Raw genomic sequence first — 18,771 nt, forward strand, 5'->3', positions numbered from 1 at the left:
TGGATAGGAGCATTATAGTTTGAGTCCTTGAGTGATTCAGTATCCATATGTTCCTAAAAACTGGACATTATCTTCTCTTTCTACAAGTGCTTATATCTATATGTACTATAATTGTTTTTCCAACCTACTGACTCGTGCAATGGAATGGAATGACTTATTTATGGCTGATCTATGACTATGTTTTATGGCTGATTTATGACTGCATTATTTTTCTCAAAGATGACTTTGCTTCTCTGGAACGTCTAATCAGTCAAATGTTGAGCAATCCGGTCTTGGAGTCCATAAGTACTGGAGGATTTCTTGTTGCAGAACCCTTTTCATGCTTTTGAAAGTCACAACTGTGTCAGGCAGACCATACATGGTGTTCTACCACTAGAACTATATCAACTGTTCTATTTAATGGTAGATCGGAAGGCGGGCCAAACACACTTCATCAAGTCAGATATAATGATCATTCCGTTTTAGAATCTTGGTAGGCAGTGCAGTGAATTCTGTATAGTTTGTCCTTGGGTGATGATTAACTAAAGGTGTGTTTATGGTTAGCCGACACCAAGAGTGTGTTCTTCCATGCTTTTGTTAGGATAAGGGGACCACACAAAGAAGTCTTGCTAAACAGGAGGATGCATTTCTAGTAATTCTCAACTTTATTCAACCTCAACAAGTACTGAAGACTTAACAAATAGGATTATTGGACATTTGTTCTTGGAATTCTCAGACGTTTGTATAAGGATGTTTCTTTCAATTGTGGATGTCTATTGTAAGTGTCAAAGAACTGCGATAATCCAAACAGGTTATCTGCATTAATACATTTCTGAGGTGCTTATCTAGTTGACTGAGAATTTATTTGCTATTGTTTTGTTTCTTGGAATACTGAAAAAAGGTTGGACTCAATTTGAACAAAATTGATTTATTTTGACATTCTTGATCAAATCAAACATTCCTTTTCTACTTAGTGAAAGTTAAATATCAATGCTACACCTGTTCTGTAATTCACATACCATTTATCTGATTAAATTGTAAATAGGAAAAATAGTGTGCATTGGAAAGAAAGGAAATTAAACATTAGCAACATTGCCTAACATTCAACCTGTAAGATCTAAGTGGCGACCAGTGGGTGAAAGTGGTTAGATAGTGAAGATTAGATAAGTGTTGGTCTCTGCCGGAGGGATCTCTTCTGTACTCATTAACCATGACGACGGGTACAGGGGGCCCAGTGGCCTCGTTCTCTGTGTGGGACTATGTGGTGTTTGTGGGGACAGTACTGGGGGCGGCCGGCATCGGCCTGTTCCAAGCCATCCGGGGCCGCAAGAACACCAGCAGCGATGAGTTTCTGCTGGGGGGCCGTCAGATGACAGCGGTGCCCGTCGCCATGTCCCTCACTGCCAGCTTCATGTCTGGCATCACCGTGATCGGCACTCCAGCAGAAGCCTATCGGTTTGGGGCGGCCTTCTGGATATTTGGCATCTCCTATGCCATCATGTCCATCATCACAGCTGAAATCTTCGTCCCTCTCTTCTACCGCCTGGGCATCACCAGCACCTACGAGGTACTGTAAGATATACCAGGCTGGGTCAGACCCGCCTGAGCATCACCAGCACCTACGAGGTACTGTAAGATATACCAGGCTGGGTCAGACCCACCTGGGTCAAATACATATACAGTATGTCAAATACATTACAACATTTGAGGTGCAAATAGCTTGATGATTCCTATTGGTCAAACAGCAAGTGCAAGCAAGGTGGATTGAGATAAAGTTATAGGGGTATGAATTAAGATGATAGCTAGGGGGGTGAAGATGAGAGGGTTTGCTCTGAAATGTCCAGCAGTTGTATTTTTTGGTATTTGTAAAAAAAAAATGCAACTCCCATACGGATTCGGCAGAGGCGAAGGTCGAGAGCCGTGCGTCCTCCGAAACACAACCCCGCCAAGCCCCGCTGTTTCTTGACACAATGCATACTTAACCCGGAAGCCAGCCACACCAATGTGTCGGAGGAAACACCGTACACCTGGCGACTGTGTCAGCGTCCATGCGTCCAGCCTGCCACAGGAGTCGCTAGAGCGCGATGGGACAAGGACATCCCGGCCGGCCAAACCCTCCCTTAACCAGGACGACACTGGGCAATTGTGTGTCACCTCATGGGTCTCCCGGGCACGGCCGGCTGCGACACAGCCCGGTATCGAACCAGGATCTGTAGTAATGCAGCCTTAGACCGCTGCGCCAGCAGTTGTAGTGTAACTAATAATTAATCAGTGATCCGTGAAAACAATCTAATCCAGGAGGGGTGCCAAGATGTTACATCTGTTACATTCAGCATCTGGGGACTTTACCTCCTAAAAATATGTGACTAGTTGCTATAAAAGTAATTACAGGTATTTAATTAGTTTTGTGCACCAAGCAACCATTTAGCAGGTTGGCATTTATTTGGATGAGTCATGTACTGGAGGCAGCTCTGCAGGGTAATCACTGGCTGGCATTGACACAAAGTCATAAAATCTGATTATAAACCTAAAAATAACCTTTACCACACTGCTAGCCTTATGCCTAATGCTAACCTTAAATTAAGATTTAAAAAAAAAAGCAAATGTTTGTTTTCACAATTTTTTACAATATACTGTATATAGCCAATTTTGGCTGCAGCTGGCACATCCAGTGGATATCGCTCAGATCTGCCTCCAGGACAAGATTCATCCCAATAAACATCAACCTGCAACCATTTATGACTTGAACAAACCAGATGTAGACCTGCAGATAGACAGACTACTGAAAAGTCTATGAATCTTTCTTCATCATCACTTCCTGACCAGGAAAAAATATTTACAAGTGTAAAAAGCCAATGAAATCAGGCCAGGTTTGACTGAAATGTTTATTTTCTCTCTAGTATCTGGAGATGCGTTTCAACAAGTTGATTCGGGTGATCGGGACCACCATGTACATCATACAAACGGTAAATATTCAGTTAACATCATGAAAATGGGGCAAAAGGGTAGATCTTAATGAAGCTAATGTTTTCCAAAGGATATGGTGGAAACAAAAATCTAAATAATGCATTAACTACAGAAAATGGCAACATTTGTCCTTGCCCTTTTTTCCAAAGCCATCTGGGCATCTAAGGTAAACATTCCGCTTTATGAATGTGCATCAAGCATATGTTTACATCCATCAACTAATGGCGGATTTTGTTTCAGGCCTTGTACACTGGTATGGTCATCTACGCCCCAGCTCTTGCTCTCAATCAAAGTAAGTCATATGCAAAGTATCTCTGTAATGTCCTTTAATGAATCAAAATAATATTATTATCTGACTGTTGACAGAAGGTCAATCTCTGGACCAAACTGATGATAAATATTTAGCTAATTAAATTGGTCTGTGACCTGCCAATAAAGGTATTGTCTAGTTGCTTACCAATTGATGCAGCACGAAAGAGGATATGCAGATGTCGTTAGGCTAAGTGATAATATCACAGGGAATTCATCTGTATCTATACTGAACAAAAATATCAACGCAACATGCAACAATTTCAAAGATTTTACTGAGTTACAGTTCATAAGGTAAACAGTCAATTGAAATAAATTCATTAGGCCCTAATCTATTGATTTGACATGACTGAAAATACTGATATGGATCTGTTGGTCACAGATACCTTAAAAAGAATGGGCCTCCCATCGATAAAATGCAATTGTGTTCGTTGTCCGTAGCTTATGACTGCCCATACCATAACCCCACCACCATGGGGCACACTGTTCATGATGTTGACAATAGCGAACCGCTCGCCCACACAACGCAACACACGTGGTCTGTGGTTGTGAGGCTGGTTGGATGTAAAGCCAAATTCCCTAAAATTATGTTGAAGGCAGTTAATGGTAGAGAAATTACAATTAAATAATCTGGCAACAGCTCTGGTGGACATTCCTGCAGCCACCATACCAATTGCACACTCCCTGATCTGTGGCATTGTGTTTTGTGACAAAACTGCACTTAGAGTGGCCTCTTATTGTCCAGAGCACAAGGTGCACCTGTATAAGGAACATGCTGTTTAATCAGCTTCTTGATATGCTACACCTGTCAGGTGGATGGATTATCTTGGCAAAGAAGGAATGCTCACTAACAGGGATGGAAACAAATTTGTGGAGCGCTTTTCGTGCATATTGAACATTTTCGGGAGCTTTTATTTCAGCTCATGAAAGATCTGACCAAGAGTTTACATGTTGCGTTTATCTATTTGTTTCAGTTCATGGAAACAGTATTATTAGTATTATTTGGAAAAGCTGTATAAATGGGTCTGTACTTGTGTGTGTTTCAGTCACAGGGCTGAACCTCTGGGGAGTGCTGGTGGCCACTGGGGTGGTGTGCATCATCTACTGCACCCTGGTCAGTGGTTCATCAGATCTCACTCACCAATCAGCAATCAACTCCTTCATGCTATGACAATACATATTTTAATATTGAACATTTATTAGGATCCCAATTAGCTGACACAATAATGTCAGCTAATCTTCCTCGGGTCCAACACAGAGCTTAAATTATATTACAAACAATTGCATTTACAATAAGAAATTAACAACATTTAACAAGTAGACATTAAATCAAATCAAATCAAATGTATTTATATAGCCCTTCGTACATCAGCTGATATCTCAAAGTGCTGTACAGAAACCCAGCCTAAAACCCCAAACAGCAAGAAATGCAGGTGTTGAAGCACGTTGACTAGGAAAAACTCCCTAGAAAGGCCAAAACCTAGGAAGAAACCTAGAGAGGAACAAGGCTATGAGGGTTGGCCAGTGCTCTTCTGGCTGTGCCGGGTGGAGATTATAACAGAACATGGCCAAGATGTTCAAATGTTCATAAATGACCAGCATGGTAAAATAATAGGTCTGGGACAGGTAGCACGTCTGGTGAACAGGTCAGGATTCCGTAGCCGCAGGCAGAACAGTTGAAACTGGAGCAGCAGCATGGCCAGGTGGACTGGGGACAGCAAGGAGTCATCATGCCAGGTAGTCCTGAGGCATGGTCCTAGGGCTCAGGTCCTCCGAGAGAAAGAGAGAATTAAAGAGAGCATACTTAAATTCACACAGGACACCGGATAAGACAGGAGAAGTACTCCAGATATAACAAACTGACTCTAGCCCCCCGACACGACACAACTACTGCAGCATAAATACTGTAGGCTGAGACAGGAGGGGTCAGGAGACACTGTGGCCACATCCGATGATACCCGCGGACAGGGCCAAACAGGAAGGATATAACCCCACCCACTTTGCCAAAGCACAGCCCCCACACCACTATAGGGATATCTTCAACCACCAACTTACCATCCTGAGACAAGGCCGAGTATAGCCCACAAAGATCTCCGCCACGGCACAACCCAAGGTTGTCAAATTGTATTGTCACATGCGCCGAATACAACCTTATGCTTACTTAGCAGCCCTGAAATGCTTACTTACAAGCCCTTAACCAATAAGAAATAGAGTTAAGAAATATCTACTAAATAAACTAAAGTAAAAAATAAAAAAAATGTATCCAGAAGGAACTAAATAAAATGTCATAATAATAATGAGGCTTTACAGTATACAGGGGGTATCGAGGCAATGTGCGGGGGTACAGGTTAGTCGAGGTAATTTGTAAAGTGACATAGATAATGCATAGATAATAAGCAGTGAATAGCATCAGTGTAAAAACAAAGGGAGGGGTCAATGTAAATATCCAGGTGGCCATTTGATTAATTGTTCAGCGGTTTTTTATTTTTTTTATTTTTTTTATTTCACCTTTATTTAACCAGGTAGGCTAGTTGAGAACAAGTTCTCATTTGCAACTGCAACCTGGCCAAGATAAAGCATAGCAGTGTGAGCAGACAACAAAGAGTTACACATGGAGTAAACAATTAACAAGTCAATAACACAGTAGAAAACAAAGGGGGAGTCTATATACAATGTGTGCAAAAGGCATGAGGAGGTAGGCAAATAATTACAATTTTGCAGATTAACACTGGAGTGATGAATGATCAGATGGTCATGTACAGGTAGAGATATTGGTGTGCAAAAGAGCAGAAAAGTAAATAAATAAAAACAGTATGGGGATGAGGTAGGTGAAAAAGGGTGGGCTATTTACCAATAGACTATGTACCGCTGCAGCGATCGGTTAGCTGCTCAGATAGCTGATGTTTGAAGTTGGTGAGGGAGATAAAAGTCTCCAACTTCAGCGATTTTTGCAATTCATTCCAGTCACAGGCAGCAGAGTACTGGAACGAAAGGCGACCAAATGAGGTGTTGGCTTTAGGGATGATCAGTGAGATACACCTGCTGGAGCGCGTGCTACGGATGGGTGTTGCCATCGTGACCAGTGAGCTGAGATAAGGCGGAGCTTTACCTAGCATGGACTTGTAGATGACCTGGAGCCAGTGGGTCTGGCGACGAATATGTAGCGAGGGCCAGCCGACTAGAGCATACAAGTCGCAGTGGTGGGTGGTATAAGGTGCTTTAGTGACAAAACGGATGGCACTGTGATAGACTGCATCCAGTTTGCTGAGTAGAGTGTTGGAAGCCATTTTGTAGATGACATCGCCGAAGTCGAGGATCGGTAGGATAGTCAGTTTTACTAGGGTAAGCTTGGCGGCGTGAGTGAAGGAGGCTTTGTTGCAGAATAGAAAGCCGACTCTTGATTTGATTTTCGATTGGAGATGTTTGATATGAGTCTGGAAGGAGAGTTTGCAGTCTAGCCAGACACCTAGGTACTTATAGACGTCCACATATTCTAGGTCGGAACCATCCAGGGTGGTGATGCTAGTCGGGCAACAGGGTGCAGGCAGCGACCGGTTGAAAAGCATGCATTTGGTTTTACTAGCGTTTAAGAGCAGTTGGAGGCCACGGAAGGAGTGTTGTATGGCATTGAAGCTTGTTTGGAGGTTAGATAGCACAGTGTCCAAAGACGGGCCGAAAGTATATAGAGTCTTACAGTCTTATGGCTTGGGGGTAGAAGCTGTTAAGGTGCCTTTGGTCCTAGACTTGGCGCTCTGGTACCGCTTGCCGTGCAGTAGCAGAAAAAACAGTCTATGACTTGGGTGACTGGAGTCTTGACAATTCTTTGGGCCTTCCTCTGACACCGCCTAGTATATAGCTCCCGGACGTCAGGAAGCTTGGCCATACCAGGCGGTGATGCAACCGGTCAGGATGCTCTCGATGGTGCAGGATATGGGGAACCATGCCAAATCGTTTCAGTCTGCTGAGGGGGAAAAGGTGTCGCCGTGCCTGTCTTTGGACCATGAAAGTTTGTTGTTGATGTGGACACCAAGGAACTTGAAATGCTCGACCCCCTACATTACAGCCCCGTTGATGTTAATGCGGGCCTGTTTGGCCCTCCTTTTCCTATAGTCCACGATTAGCTCCTCTGTCTTGCTCACATTGAGGGAGAAGTTGTTTTCCTGGCACCACAATGTCAGGTCTTTGACCTCCTCCAAATAGGCTGTCTCATCATTGTCGGTGATCAGGCCTACCACTGTTGTGTTGTCAACAAACTTAATGATGGTGTTGGAGTCGCGCTTGGCCACGCAGTCGTGGGTGATCAGGGAGTACAGGAGGGGACTAAGCAGGCACCCTGAGGGGCCCCAGTGTTGAGGATCAGTGTGACAGATGTGCTGTTGTCTACCCTTACCACCTGGGGGTGGCCTGTTAGGAAGTCCAGGATCCGGTTGCAGAGGGAGGTGTTTAGTAACAGAGTCCTTAGCTTAGTGATGAGCTTTGAGGGTACGATGGTGTTGAACACTGAGCTGTAGTCAAGGAACAGCATTCTCACATAGGTGGTCCTTTTGTACAGATGGGGAAGGGCAGTGTGGAGTACGATTGAGATTGCGTCATATGTGGATCTGTTTGGAGTGGGTCTAGGGTGTTGATGTGAGCCATGACCAGCCTTTCAAAGCACGTCATGGCTACCAATGTGAGTGCTACGGGGCAGTAATCATTTAGGCAGGTTAGCTTCTCTATCTTGTGAACAGGGACTATGGTGGTCTGTTTGAAACATGTAGATGTTACAAACTCGGTTAAGGAGAGGTTGAAAATGTCAGTGAAGACACTTGCCAGTTGGTCGCGCATGCTTTGAGTACACGTCCTGGTAATCCATCTGGCCCCATGGCTTTGTGAATGTTGACCTGTTTAAAGATCTTACTCACATTGGCTAAGGAGAGCGTGATCACACAGTCATCCGGAACAGCTGGTGCTCTCTTACATGCTTCAGTGTTGCATGCCTCGAAGTGAGCATACAAGGCATTTATCTTGTCTGGTAGGCTCGCATCACTGGGCAGCTCACGTCTGGGTTTCCCTTTGTAGTCCGTAATAGTTTGCAAGCCTCGACACATCCTACTAGCGTCAGAGCCGGTGTAGTAGGATTCAATCTTAGTCCTGAATTGACACTTTGCCTGTTTGATTTTTCTTGTGAGGGCATAGCAGGATTTCTTATAAGTGTCCGGATTAGTGTCCCGCTCCTTGAAAGTGGCAGCTCTAGCCTTTAGCTTTGTGCGAATGTTGTCTGTAATCCAAGGCTTCTGGTTGGGATATGTACGTATGGTCACTGTGGGGTCGACGTTGTCGATGCACTAATTGATGAAGCTGAGGTGGTATACTCCTCAATGTCATTGGATGAATCCTGGAACATTTTCCAGTCTATGCTATCACATGTGACATGCTGGTAGAAATTAGGTAAAACGGATTTTAGTTTGCATGCATTAAAGTCCCCTGCCACTAGGAGCGCCACTTCTGGATGAGCATTTTCTTGTTTGCTTATGGCCTTATACGGATCGTGGTCTTAGTGCCAGCATTGGTTTGTGGTAAATAGACGGCTATGAATAATATAGATGAGAACTCTCTTGGTTGATAGTGTGGTTTACAGTTTATCATGAGATACTCTACCTCAGGCGTACAATTACTCGAGACTTCTTTAATATTAGAAATCGTGCACCAGCAGTTATTGTCAAATAGACACACACCCCCGCACCGTGTCTTACCAGACATATCTGCTCTGTCCTGCTGATGCAAGGTGTAATGATTCATAGGTGTTCGTAATAATGAGTGTCAGCTGTGCATAATGATGAATCCCAGGACCAGTGGTTAGTACTCTGGTGACATCATACGCCGGAGGGGAGGAGCAGGAGCAGACGTGACACAGGGAGAAGCCAGCCAGCTCTATATTAACCTTTTCGTCGTTTAACCACGTCTCTGTGAAACATAAGATATTACAGTTTTTATTGTCCCGTTGGTAAGATAGTCTTAATCGTAGATCGTCCAGTTTGTTTTCCAATGATTGCACATTGGCCAATAATTTGGAGGGTAGTGGTGGTAGCGGTGCTTTACCTACTCGGCTAATTCTTACAAAGCACCCCGCCCTCCTCCCCCCATTTTCTCTGTCTTTACTTCACGCAGATGACAGCGATTTGGGCCTTGTCTCAACAAAGCAGTATATCCTTCGCTTCGGACTCATTACAGAAAGAATCTTTGTCCAGGGCCAGATGTTTTTCCTGAACCCATGACATGTTCATGCAGGGAAAAGTCTCAGCCCCAGTTATGGGCAATTACGACTGTAGGGTCCAGTTTTTTCCTGGTCAGGTCACAGGGTCAGGGAACACACTTAAACCTACACATGAACAAACCTCTTTGGTGCACATGAGGTTGCAGCATACCTTCCTTCCCCTGACTCCATGTTGCATTGTGGTTCTCAGGGAGGTCTGAAGGCGGTCATATGGACAGACGTGTTCCAGATGGTGATCATGTTAGCAGGCTTCGTGGCCGTCATCGCCAGGGGGGCTGTCATCCAGGGAGGTCTGGGGAAGATCTGGGATGACTGTTACCAAGGAGGCAGGCTCAACCTTTTTGAGTAAGTAAAATGTCCACACGTCATGCAGGGATTAATTACCACCACAGTATGACTCCCTATGGTTAGCTGAGAATTTTCACTTTAATACCTTCTAATGCAGTTTTGATCCAGACCCTTTGAAGCGTCACACGTTCTGGACGATCGTGGTTGGTGGCAGTGTGATGTGGGCGTCCATCTACTCCATCAATCAGTCACAGGTGCAGCGTTACATCTCCTGCAAAACCCTAACTCAAGCCAAACTGTGAGTGGCACTCCTACCTTCCACAGTCATAACATACAGGAAAAGCTGTGAATGAAGAAAAGCAATATGAGTGTTTGTTCCATGTTGGCTTTTTTTAAACCCTCAGGTCACTGTATGTGAATATGATTGGTCTCTGGGTGACTGTGAGCTTAGCAGTGTTCTCTGGCCTCACCATGTACTCCATTTACAAGAACTGTGATCCACTCACCAATGGTGATGTAGGGGCACTTGATCAGGTCAGTAAATGAAAGACAGCTATGGCTCTTACACAAACATGGACAGTGCTGCACTATGGCAGTGTTATTGAATGCTAGTGGGTGGGTACTTATATTTGTCCTATTTCACACATGTACACGTGTGTATTAATATGTATGTGTGAATTGGAAAGGACTGTGTGTGGGATTAATAGTGTGTGTTGTGTGTGTGTGTGTAAACAAGCTGCTTCCATACCTGGTAATGGACATCCTGGCAGCCTATCCTGGAGTCCCTGGGTTGTTTGTTGCGGCAGCATACAGTGGTACACTGAGGTGAGTATTCTCCAGGGGAACCCAAATAGACAAGGTCCGCTGACACAAATCTTCCAGGTGGCAAAGATCTGGATAGATATAGTCACTTATCAGCATAGTAACAAACCCCTACCTCGCAACCCCTCCCCGTTCTGGATCCGGAACCAGACCGCGTTCCGCCTATTGTGTATAGCAGGTATACACTAACAAATGCATGCAATCTTCCACTACTTTTACAACTAACCTACCAATGAATGTGTTTAACCATGAGTTCCCTGCAGACAAAGGGCAATTCCTCCTCTTTCTCTTTGCCTCATCTATTGTCATTGCGTCTGTTTCAGTACTGTGTCCTCCAGCATCAATGCGCTGGTGGCTGTCACTGTGGAGGACTTCATCAGGCCAATGTACAAAAACCTGACAGATAAACAGGTGACCTGGATGAACATGGGCCTCAGTGAGTTTCACACAAAACACTGTGTATATGTGGGTTCATTCAAATAGTAATGCCCCACAAATAAAGGTCAGTTTGACATTTGCAGAGGTATGTACATTATATGTCAAAAATACTTTGCATTGAAATATATTTATAATCATGAAATGTGTATGGAATATTTAATTACCTTTGCACCTATTCCAGGTGTTTTCTTTGGATTTTTGTGCATTGGGATGGCTGCAATAGCTTCACTGATGGGGAGCATTCTGCAGGTAGGAAAACTATAATCAGAAGTGACTCCGTATCGCCACCTGCTGTCTCGTAGTTGTCACTTCTACTTTATGTCTCTAACGTTTTCTCTTTTCAGGCAGCCCTGTCCATATTTGGAATGATCAGTGGCCCTCTTCTTGGGCTTTACCTCTTAGGCATGTTCTGGCGCACAGCAAACTCAACAGTAGGTATCCCACATCTTATTCATATCACTTTCATTACTCATACTTAAAGAATGATTTACTAATTTACTCAAAGATATATTACTAACCAGTAACACTATAAATGTTCTGACATGCAAAGATTTTGGTTGTTGAATATAAAACAACGCTAGACAATATAATGACATAGAAATGGAATGTATCTTTATGGGTGAGACTGAGACGGCTTCCTTGTGCATTGCAGGGGGGACTCACAGGGCTGATTGTGGGCCTTGTTATTACCCTGTGGGTGGGGATTGGAGCTCAGATATACCCACCCTTAGCTGATAAAACCAACCCCCTGCCAATCAGTGTGGCAGGCTGTAACCGCACACAGGACCTGAACTACACCACCCTGGCCCCATGGACCAGTGCAGTAACAATGACCCCTCTGCCTGAGTGAGTTACTCATAGTCACTCTATAATCACTGTCTTCAAAGTCACCCTATTCCACATATGGTGCACAATTTTATACCAGAGTCCTATGTTGCTTATAGCTAACTATGAACCAGCCTGATCTTGTGAGCTCACATTCTGTTTCACTGAATGAAAACGTCAATGCTGTGACGATTGTTGTTGGTGGAATTAGCTGAAGATGCAGCGTGAGGTAGGTTACTCATATTCTTTAATGATAACCAGGAAAAACAAGAAAGAGAGAACCAACGAAACGTACAGCCTTGTAGGGCTCAACAGCAACAATACAAGAACAAGATCCCACAACATAGGTGGAGAAAAAGGCTACCTAAGTATGATTCCCAATCAGAGACAACGATAGACAGCTGTCTGATTGGGAACCACACTCGGCCAAACACAAAGAAATACAACACATAGAATGCCCACCCAAATCACACCCTGACCAAACCAAATAGAGACATAAAAAGGCTCTCTAAGGTCAGGGTGTGACAGTACCCCCCCAAAGTTGCGGACTCCGGCCGCAAAACCTGAACCTATAGGGGAGGGTCCGGGTGGGCATCTATCCTCGGTGGTGGCTCTCGTGCGGCGACTGGCGACCCTCTTTGCAGACCCTGGACTGGGGACCCTCGTGGTCAACAGTCTGGGGCCTGCAGCGAGGTTCTCCAGCCCGGGGGCTCGCTGTTGACGCTCGCTGCAGGCCCCGGACTGGGGACCGTCGCTGGTGGCTCTGGACTGGGGACCGTCGCTGGTGGCTCTGGACTGGGGACCGTCGCCGGAGGCTCCGGACTGGGGACTGTAGCCAGAGGCTCCGGACTGGGGACTGTAGCCAGAGGCTCCGGACTGGCGACCGTCGCCGGTGGCTCCGGACTGGAGACCATCACCGGAGCCTCCGGACAGGGGACCGACGCTGGAGGCTTCGTGCCATGGATCCTCACTGCAGGCTCCGGGCCATGGATCATCCCTGGAGGCTCCGTGCCATGGATCATCACTGGAGGCTCCGGGCCATGGATCATCACTGGAGGCTCCGTGCCATGGATCATCCCTGGAGGCTCCGGGCCATGGATCATCACTGGAGGCTCTGTGCCATGGATCATCACTGGAGGCTCCGTGCCATGGATCACCCCTGGAGGCTCCGTACCATGGATCACCCCTGGAGGCTCCGTACCATGGATCATCACTGGAGGCTTCGTTCGTGGAGCTGGCACAGGATATACTGTGCCGTGGAGACGCACTGGAGTTCCTGAGCGCAGAGCTGGCACAACCCATCCTGGATGGATGCTCACCCTAGCCCAGCAACTGCGTTGCGTTGGCACAGGAGGCACTGGGCTGTGAAAGCGCACCGGAGACACAGTGCGCAGAGCCGGCGCAGGATATCCTGGACCGAAGAGACGCACCGGAGGCCAGGAGCGCTGAGCCGGCACAATCAGTCCTGGCTGAAGGCCCACTTAAGCTCGACAAATGTGATATTCTCCAGCCTGCACCCAGGGTCCCTTGCCTTCCAGTATCTCCTCTCATGTCCACTCCTCCAGAAAACGCTGCTTGGTCTTTTTGTGGTGGGATCTTCTGTGACAATCGTCGTTGGTGGAATTAGACCAAGATGCAGCGTGAGGTAGGTTACTCATATTCTTTAATGATAACCAGGAAAAGCAAGAAAGAGAAAACCAACGAAACGTACAGCATTGTAGGGCTCAACAGCAACAATACAAGAACAAGATCCTATAACATAGGTGGGAAAAATGGCTACCTAAGTATGATTCCCAATCAGGGACAACGATAGACAGCTGCCTCTGATTGGGAACCACACTCGGCCAAACACAAAGAAATACAACACATAGAATGCCCACCCAAATCACACCCTGACCCATCCAAATAGAGACATAAAAAGGCTCTCTAAGGTCAGGGCGTGACAAATGCAGCAGTCAGTCTGGTTTCACAAGATGGCGCCGACAGATAGGGCAGCTTTGCTTCTAGCTACAAAGCAACTTTGTAGTATATATTTTTTTGTTAGTTATTTCTTACATTATTATTCCAGGAAATGTTTTGTGTTATTACATCCACCCGGAAATAACTTTTTAATATCAGAGTGGCGGTAACTCACCAGCATTTCGACCGGGAATACGACTTTACCGAATTGGATTCTTTGTTCGTACCCCCCAGGGCAAATTAAATGATTCCAGAGGCTGATCCAAAACACAGCCGACGAGAAGAGGTATTCGGAGTGGACTTCTAGTCCGACTCAGGAGGTGCACACCATCCACCGCATCCAAGTATATTATTCGCTAATGTTCAGTCTCTGGACAATCAATTAAACGAGCTCAGGGTTCTCAGCTAGCTGGGTTCTCAGTATATAGCATCGACAGGATTAAAGAACTCTCCGGGAAGAAGAAAGGCTGGGGTGTATGTTTCATGATTAACCACTAATGGTGTGATTGTGATAACATACAGAAACTCAAGTCCTATCGTTCCCAACCTAGGATACCTCACAATCAAATGCCGACCGTATTACCTCCCAAGAGAGTTCTCTTCAGTTATAGTCACAGCCGTGTATATTCCCCCTCAAGCTGATACCACGACGGCCCTCAAAGAACTACACTCGACTTTAAGCAAACTGGAAACCACATAACCTGAGGCCGCATTTATTGTAGCTGCGGATTTTAACAAAGCAAATTTGAGGAAAACACTACCAAAGTTCTATCAACACATTGACTGTAGTACTCGCTCTGATAAAACACTCGACCACTGCTACTACAACTTCCGGGATGCCTACAAGGCCTCCCCTGCCCTCCCTTCTGCAATTCTGACCACGACTCCCTTCCTATCAGCAGAAACTCAAACAGGAAGTATCCGTGCTAAGGAATATTCAATACTGGTCTGACAAATCGGAATCCACGTTTCAAGATTGCTTTGATCACCTGGACTGGGATATGTTCCGGGTAGCCTCTGAGAATAACATTGACGAATATGCTGATATGGTTACTTAGTTTATCAGGAAGTAAATAGGAGATATTGTACCCACTGTGACTATTACAACCTACAGTACATTAACCGTGCATAGATGGCAGTTAAACTGAAAGCGTTCAGACATGAGACGGCTGTGGCAGGGTCTACAGACAACCACAGACCACAAAGGGAAAACCAGCCACGTCACAGACACCGATGTCTTGCTTCCGGACAAGCTAAACACCTTCTTCGCCCGCTTTGAGGATAACACAGTGCCACCGACACGGACTGCTATCAAGGACTGTGGGCTCTCCTTCTCTGTGGCCGAAGTGAGTAAGAGATTTATGCGTTAGCCCTTGCAAGGCTGCCGGCCTAGACCAGCTGGCTTGAGTGTTTGAGGACATATTCAATCTCTCCCTATCCCAGTCTGCTGTCCCCACTTGCTTCAAGATGTCCACCATTGTTCCTGTTCCCAAAAAAAGCAAAGGTAACTGAAATAAATGACTTTCTCTCATCATGAAGTGCTTTGAGAGGCTAGTTAAGGATCATATCACCTCTACCTTACCTGACACCGTAGACCCACTTCAATTTGCTTATCACCCCAATAGATCCACAGATGATGCAATCGCCATTGCACTGCACACTGCTCTATCCCACCTGGACAAGAGAAATACCTATGAAAGAATGCTGTTCATTGACTATATCTCAGCATTCAACACCATAGTACCCTCCAAGCTCATCATTAAGCTTGGGGCCCTGGGTCTGAACCCCACACTCTGCAACTGGGTCCTGGACTTCCTGATGGGCCGCCCACAGGTGGTGAAGGTAGGAAACGACACCTCTTCGCTGATCCTCTACACAGGGGCCCCACACGGGTGCGTGCACAGCATCCTCCTGTATTCCCTGTTCACCCATGACTGCGTGGCCACAATCATCAAGTTTGCAGACGACACAACCATAGTAGGCCTGATTACCAGGAAAATAACCTCTCACTAAAGGTTGACAAAACAAAGGAGCTGATCGTGGACTTCAGGAAAAAGCAGAGGGAGCCACGCCCTTATCCAAATCAACGGGACTGCAGTGGAGCAAGTGAACAGCTTCAAGTCCCTCGGCGTACACATCACTGACGATCTGAAATGGTCCACCCACACAGACAGTGTGCAGTGTGGTGAAGAAGGCACAACAGTGCCTCTTCATCCTCAGGAGGCTGAAGACATTTTGCATGGCACCTAAAACCCTCACAAACGTTTACAGATACACAATTGAGAGCATCCTGTTCGGCTGTATCACCGCCTGGTATGGCAACTGCACCACCTGAAACCGCAGGGCTCTCCAGAGGGGGGTGCGGTCTTCCCAATGCATCACCGTGGCCTACTAACTACCTATCAACTACCTACCCTCCAGTATACCTACAGCACCCGATGTCACAGGAAGGCCAAAAAGATAATCAAGGACAACAACCACCCAAGCCGCTGCCTGTTAACCCTGCTCTCATCCAGAAGGCGAGGTCAGTACAGATGCTGGGACCGAGAGACTGAAAAACAGCTTCTATCTCAAAGCCATCAGACTGTTAAATTAGCCATCACTAGGCGTCTTCCACCCGGTTACGTAACCCTGCACCTTAGACGCTGCTGTTCCATATACATAGACTTGAAATCACTGGCCTCTTTAATAATGGAACACTAGTCACTCTAATAATGTTTACATTTTTTTGCTTTACTCATCTCATATCTATATACTGTATACTCTATTCTACTGTATTTTAGTCTTTGCCACTCTGACATTGCTCATCCTAATATTTATTTAGTCCTTAATGCCATTCTTTTACTTTTAGATTGTGTGTATTGTTGTTAAATATTACTGCATTGTTGGAGCTAGAAACACAAGCATTTTGCTACACCCGCAATAACATCTGCTAAACGTGTAAGTGACAAATAAGATTTGATTTGATTTAACAAAGCTAATGTGTTAGCGCAAGGCTACTGTGTTAGTGTGGGCTCAGGTCTGACTCTTCATCTTATTGTTACAGTGACCGTCCGGCTCTGGCAGACTCTTGGTACTCCCTGTCCTACTTGTACTTCTGTCTTCTGGGCACTTTGGTGACTGTGATCGTGGGCTTGGTGGTAAGCGCTATCACAGGTGAGGCTACCTCCTTTAGATCCAACCCTAACAGCATAGTGCATGATATGAATTATTTTTTTTGACTGCATGACCTGACCAGGACAAACTTTACATTTTACATTTACGTCATTTAGCAAACACTCTTATCCAGAGCCACTTACATGACCTATGCCACTTTGCCACTCTGATGGCAAGAGCCTTGCTCAAGGGCAAAGATAGATTTTTCACCTAGTCAGCTCGGGATTCAAACCAGCAAACTTTTGGTTACTGGCCCAAAGCTCTTAACCAGTAAGCTCTTAACTCTGGGGCTAGTTGTTCCTGGTCAGGTCTGTTAAAGGGAAATTCCTGGCACTAGGCATAATGACTTTGGCTGGTTCAAATTGATATTTTATGCAGTTAGCTAAACGTGACGTCTCCCTGTGTTGTCTGTCCAGGTGGCTGCAAGCAGGAAAAGCTAAGCTCAGATCTCTTTGTAAGGAGAAGTGATCTATTCTGTGCTGGCTGTGGCAAGGACTCAGAGGTAAAGCTTCTCCCCCCACCCCACTTCACCTCACCTCACCCCACCTCTCTCTCTCTCTCTCTCATACCGTAGGCCTACAGCTGTATTAAATGTTTTGTGCCTGTGTTAACTGGCTCCCGGTGTGGTCTTTGTGTGTCTTCTGCAGGCATCAGAACCTGAGATAAATGAAAAGGCTGGGTCAGAGCTGAATAAGGGATCAAACAACGCTGGATTCCAAGACCCTCAGTATAACATTGTGGAGAAGGATGTGGAGAAGGTCACTAAAATGTGATTCTGCCACCAAGCTAAATGCACTCTGTCAACTGGAGTTCTGCAAGAGAACAATTTTTCCTCTTACTTTTCCATTCTACTTTTATTGTAATGAAATTCATTACTAAGAGAAGGAACCCCAAGTGTGTAATAATGTAGGTTGATACAGTTGATCAACTAGCTAGCTCATGTATGTTAGGCTAACTAGCTATCTAAATCTTATAGTTATCATAGCCAGATTACTTGCCCAGGTGCCTCGACCCCCAGGGGGTCTCCATTGATTTTGTAGAGTCATTAAAGTATCATATGAACACACATAAGACATGGCAAAATGTGTAGAATTGCAAGAAATGAGCTTTAAAACTGTAAAATGTTCTCTAAACCAACAAGAGGGGTGTGAATAGTTTAGGATCCCATGTGTTGTGAGGTGGTTTGTTACTATCTCAATAAATGGCCGTATCCATCCAGCCACCAGACCTTCTCAAATAGTAGCTGAGCATCCCTGACCTAGGCCATGGAAGGGTACTGCAATGTAAAGCAATATTTTAATGTATACAGCACATGTTGTAAGGTAGGACTTTTCAACCATGTGTTAAGATAAAACAATATATAATCATGTAAATCTAACTTAATTGTCAGTAGAAATAAGCATATGCAGTTCATATGTAATCATATTTATTTTGTGTTTACAGCACCTTAGGCTGATATGAGACATTTTACAGTATGTAATATTAATTTTGTGGATATAAAGATTGTGCTGAAATGCGTACCTGTTTGCTTGCTTGATTTATCTGTGATTGTTCTTTTGGGATTTTGTTTTATATTGTCAAGTTTTCATAAACAAGGCAATGAGCTAGACAAGGCAAATGCACACTTATTTCTAGACGGGTTTTGCATCTTTACAAAGGTGACAATATTACTTGGGTCAACCAACAACTGTATGCTACTAATGCATTTGTTGGCAGCTGACTTGGACATGCAGGTTCAGCCTACCATACGCAAACATCCAAAAAACATTTTA

At 45.1% G+C, this 18,771-nt stretch overlaps 1 protein-coding gene across 2 annotated transcripts; it reads left to right on the forward strand.

Moving 5' to 3' along the window:
- Positions 1-551: 551 nt before the first annotated feature.
- Positions 552-18,517, forward strand: LOC109899099 (sodium-coupled monocarboxylate transporter 1). Of its 2 annotated transcripts, none has more exons than XM_020494157.2 (15): positions 552-1,546; positions 2,880-2,945; positions 3,187-3,238; positions 4,302-4,369; positions 9,702-9,856; positions 9,957-10,097; positions 10,204-10,333; positions 10,536-10,624; positions 10,945-11,057; positions 11,241-11,308; positions 11,404-11,490; positions 11,712-11,905; positions 16,890-16,999; positions 17,416-17,501; positions 17,647-18,517. In XM_020494157.2, the coding sequence occupies exons 1-15, from the start codon at positions 1,190-1,192 to the stop codon at positions 17,770-17,772; spliced, it is 1,842 nt and encodes a 613-aa protein (XP_020349746.1). In that variant the 5' UTR covers positions 552-1,189; the 3' UTR covers positions 17,773-18,517. The 2 variants fall into 2 exon arrangements, with proteins under 2 accessions (XP_020349746.1, XP_031689547.1); XM_031833687.1 differs by lacking the exon at positions 552-1,546 and adding an exon at positions 1,592-1,605.
- The last annotated feature ends 254 nt before the right edge of the window (positions 18,518-18,771 follow it).

Source organism: Oncorhynchus kisutch, linkage group LG1, assembly GCF_002021735.2.
Source record: "Oncorhynchus kisutch isolate 150728-3 linkage group LG1, Okis_V2, whole genome shotgun sequence".
NCBI classification, from domain to species: Eukaryota; Metazoa; Chordata; class Actinopteri; order Salmoniformes; family Salmonidae; genus Oncorhynchus; species Oncorhynchus kisutch.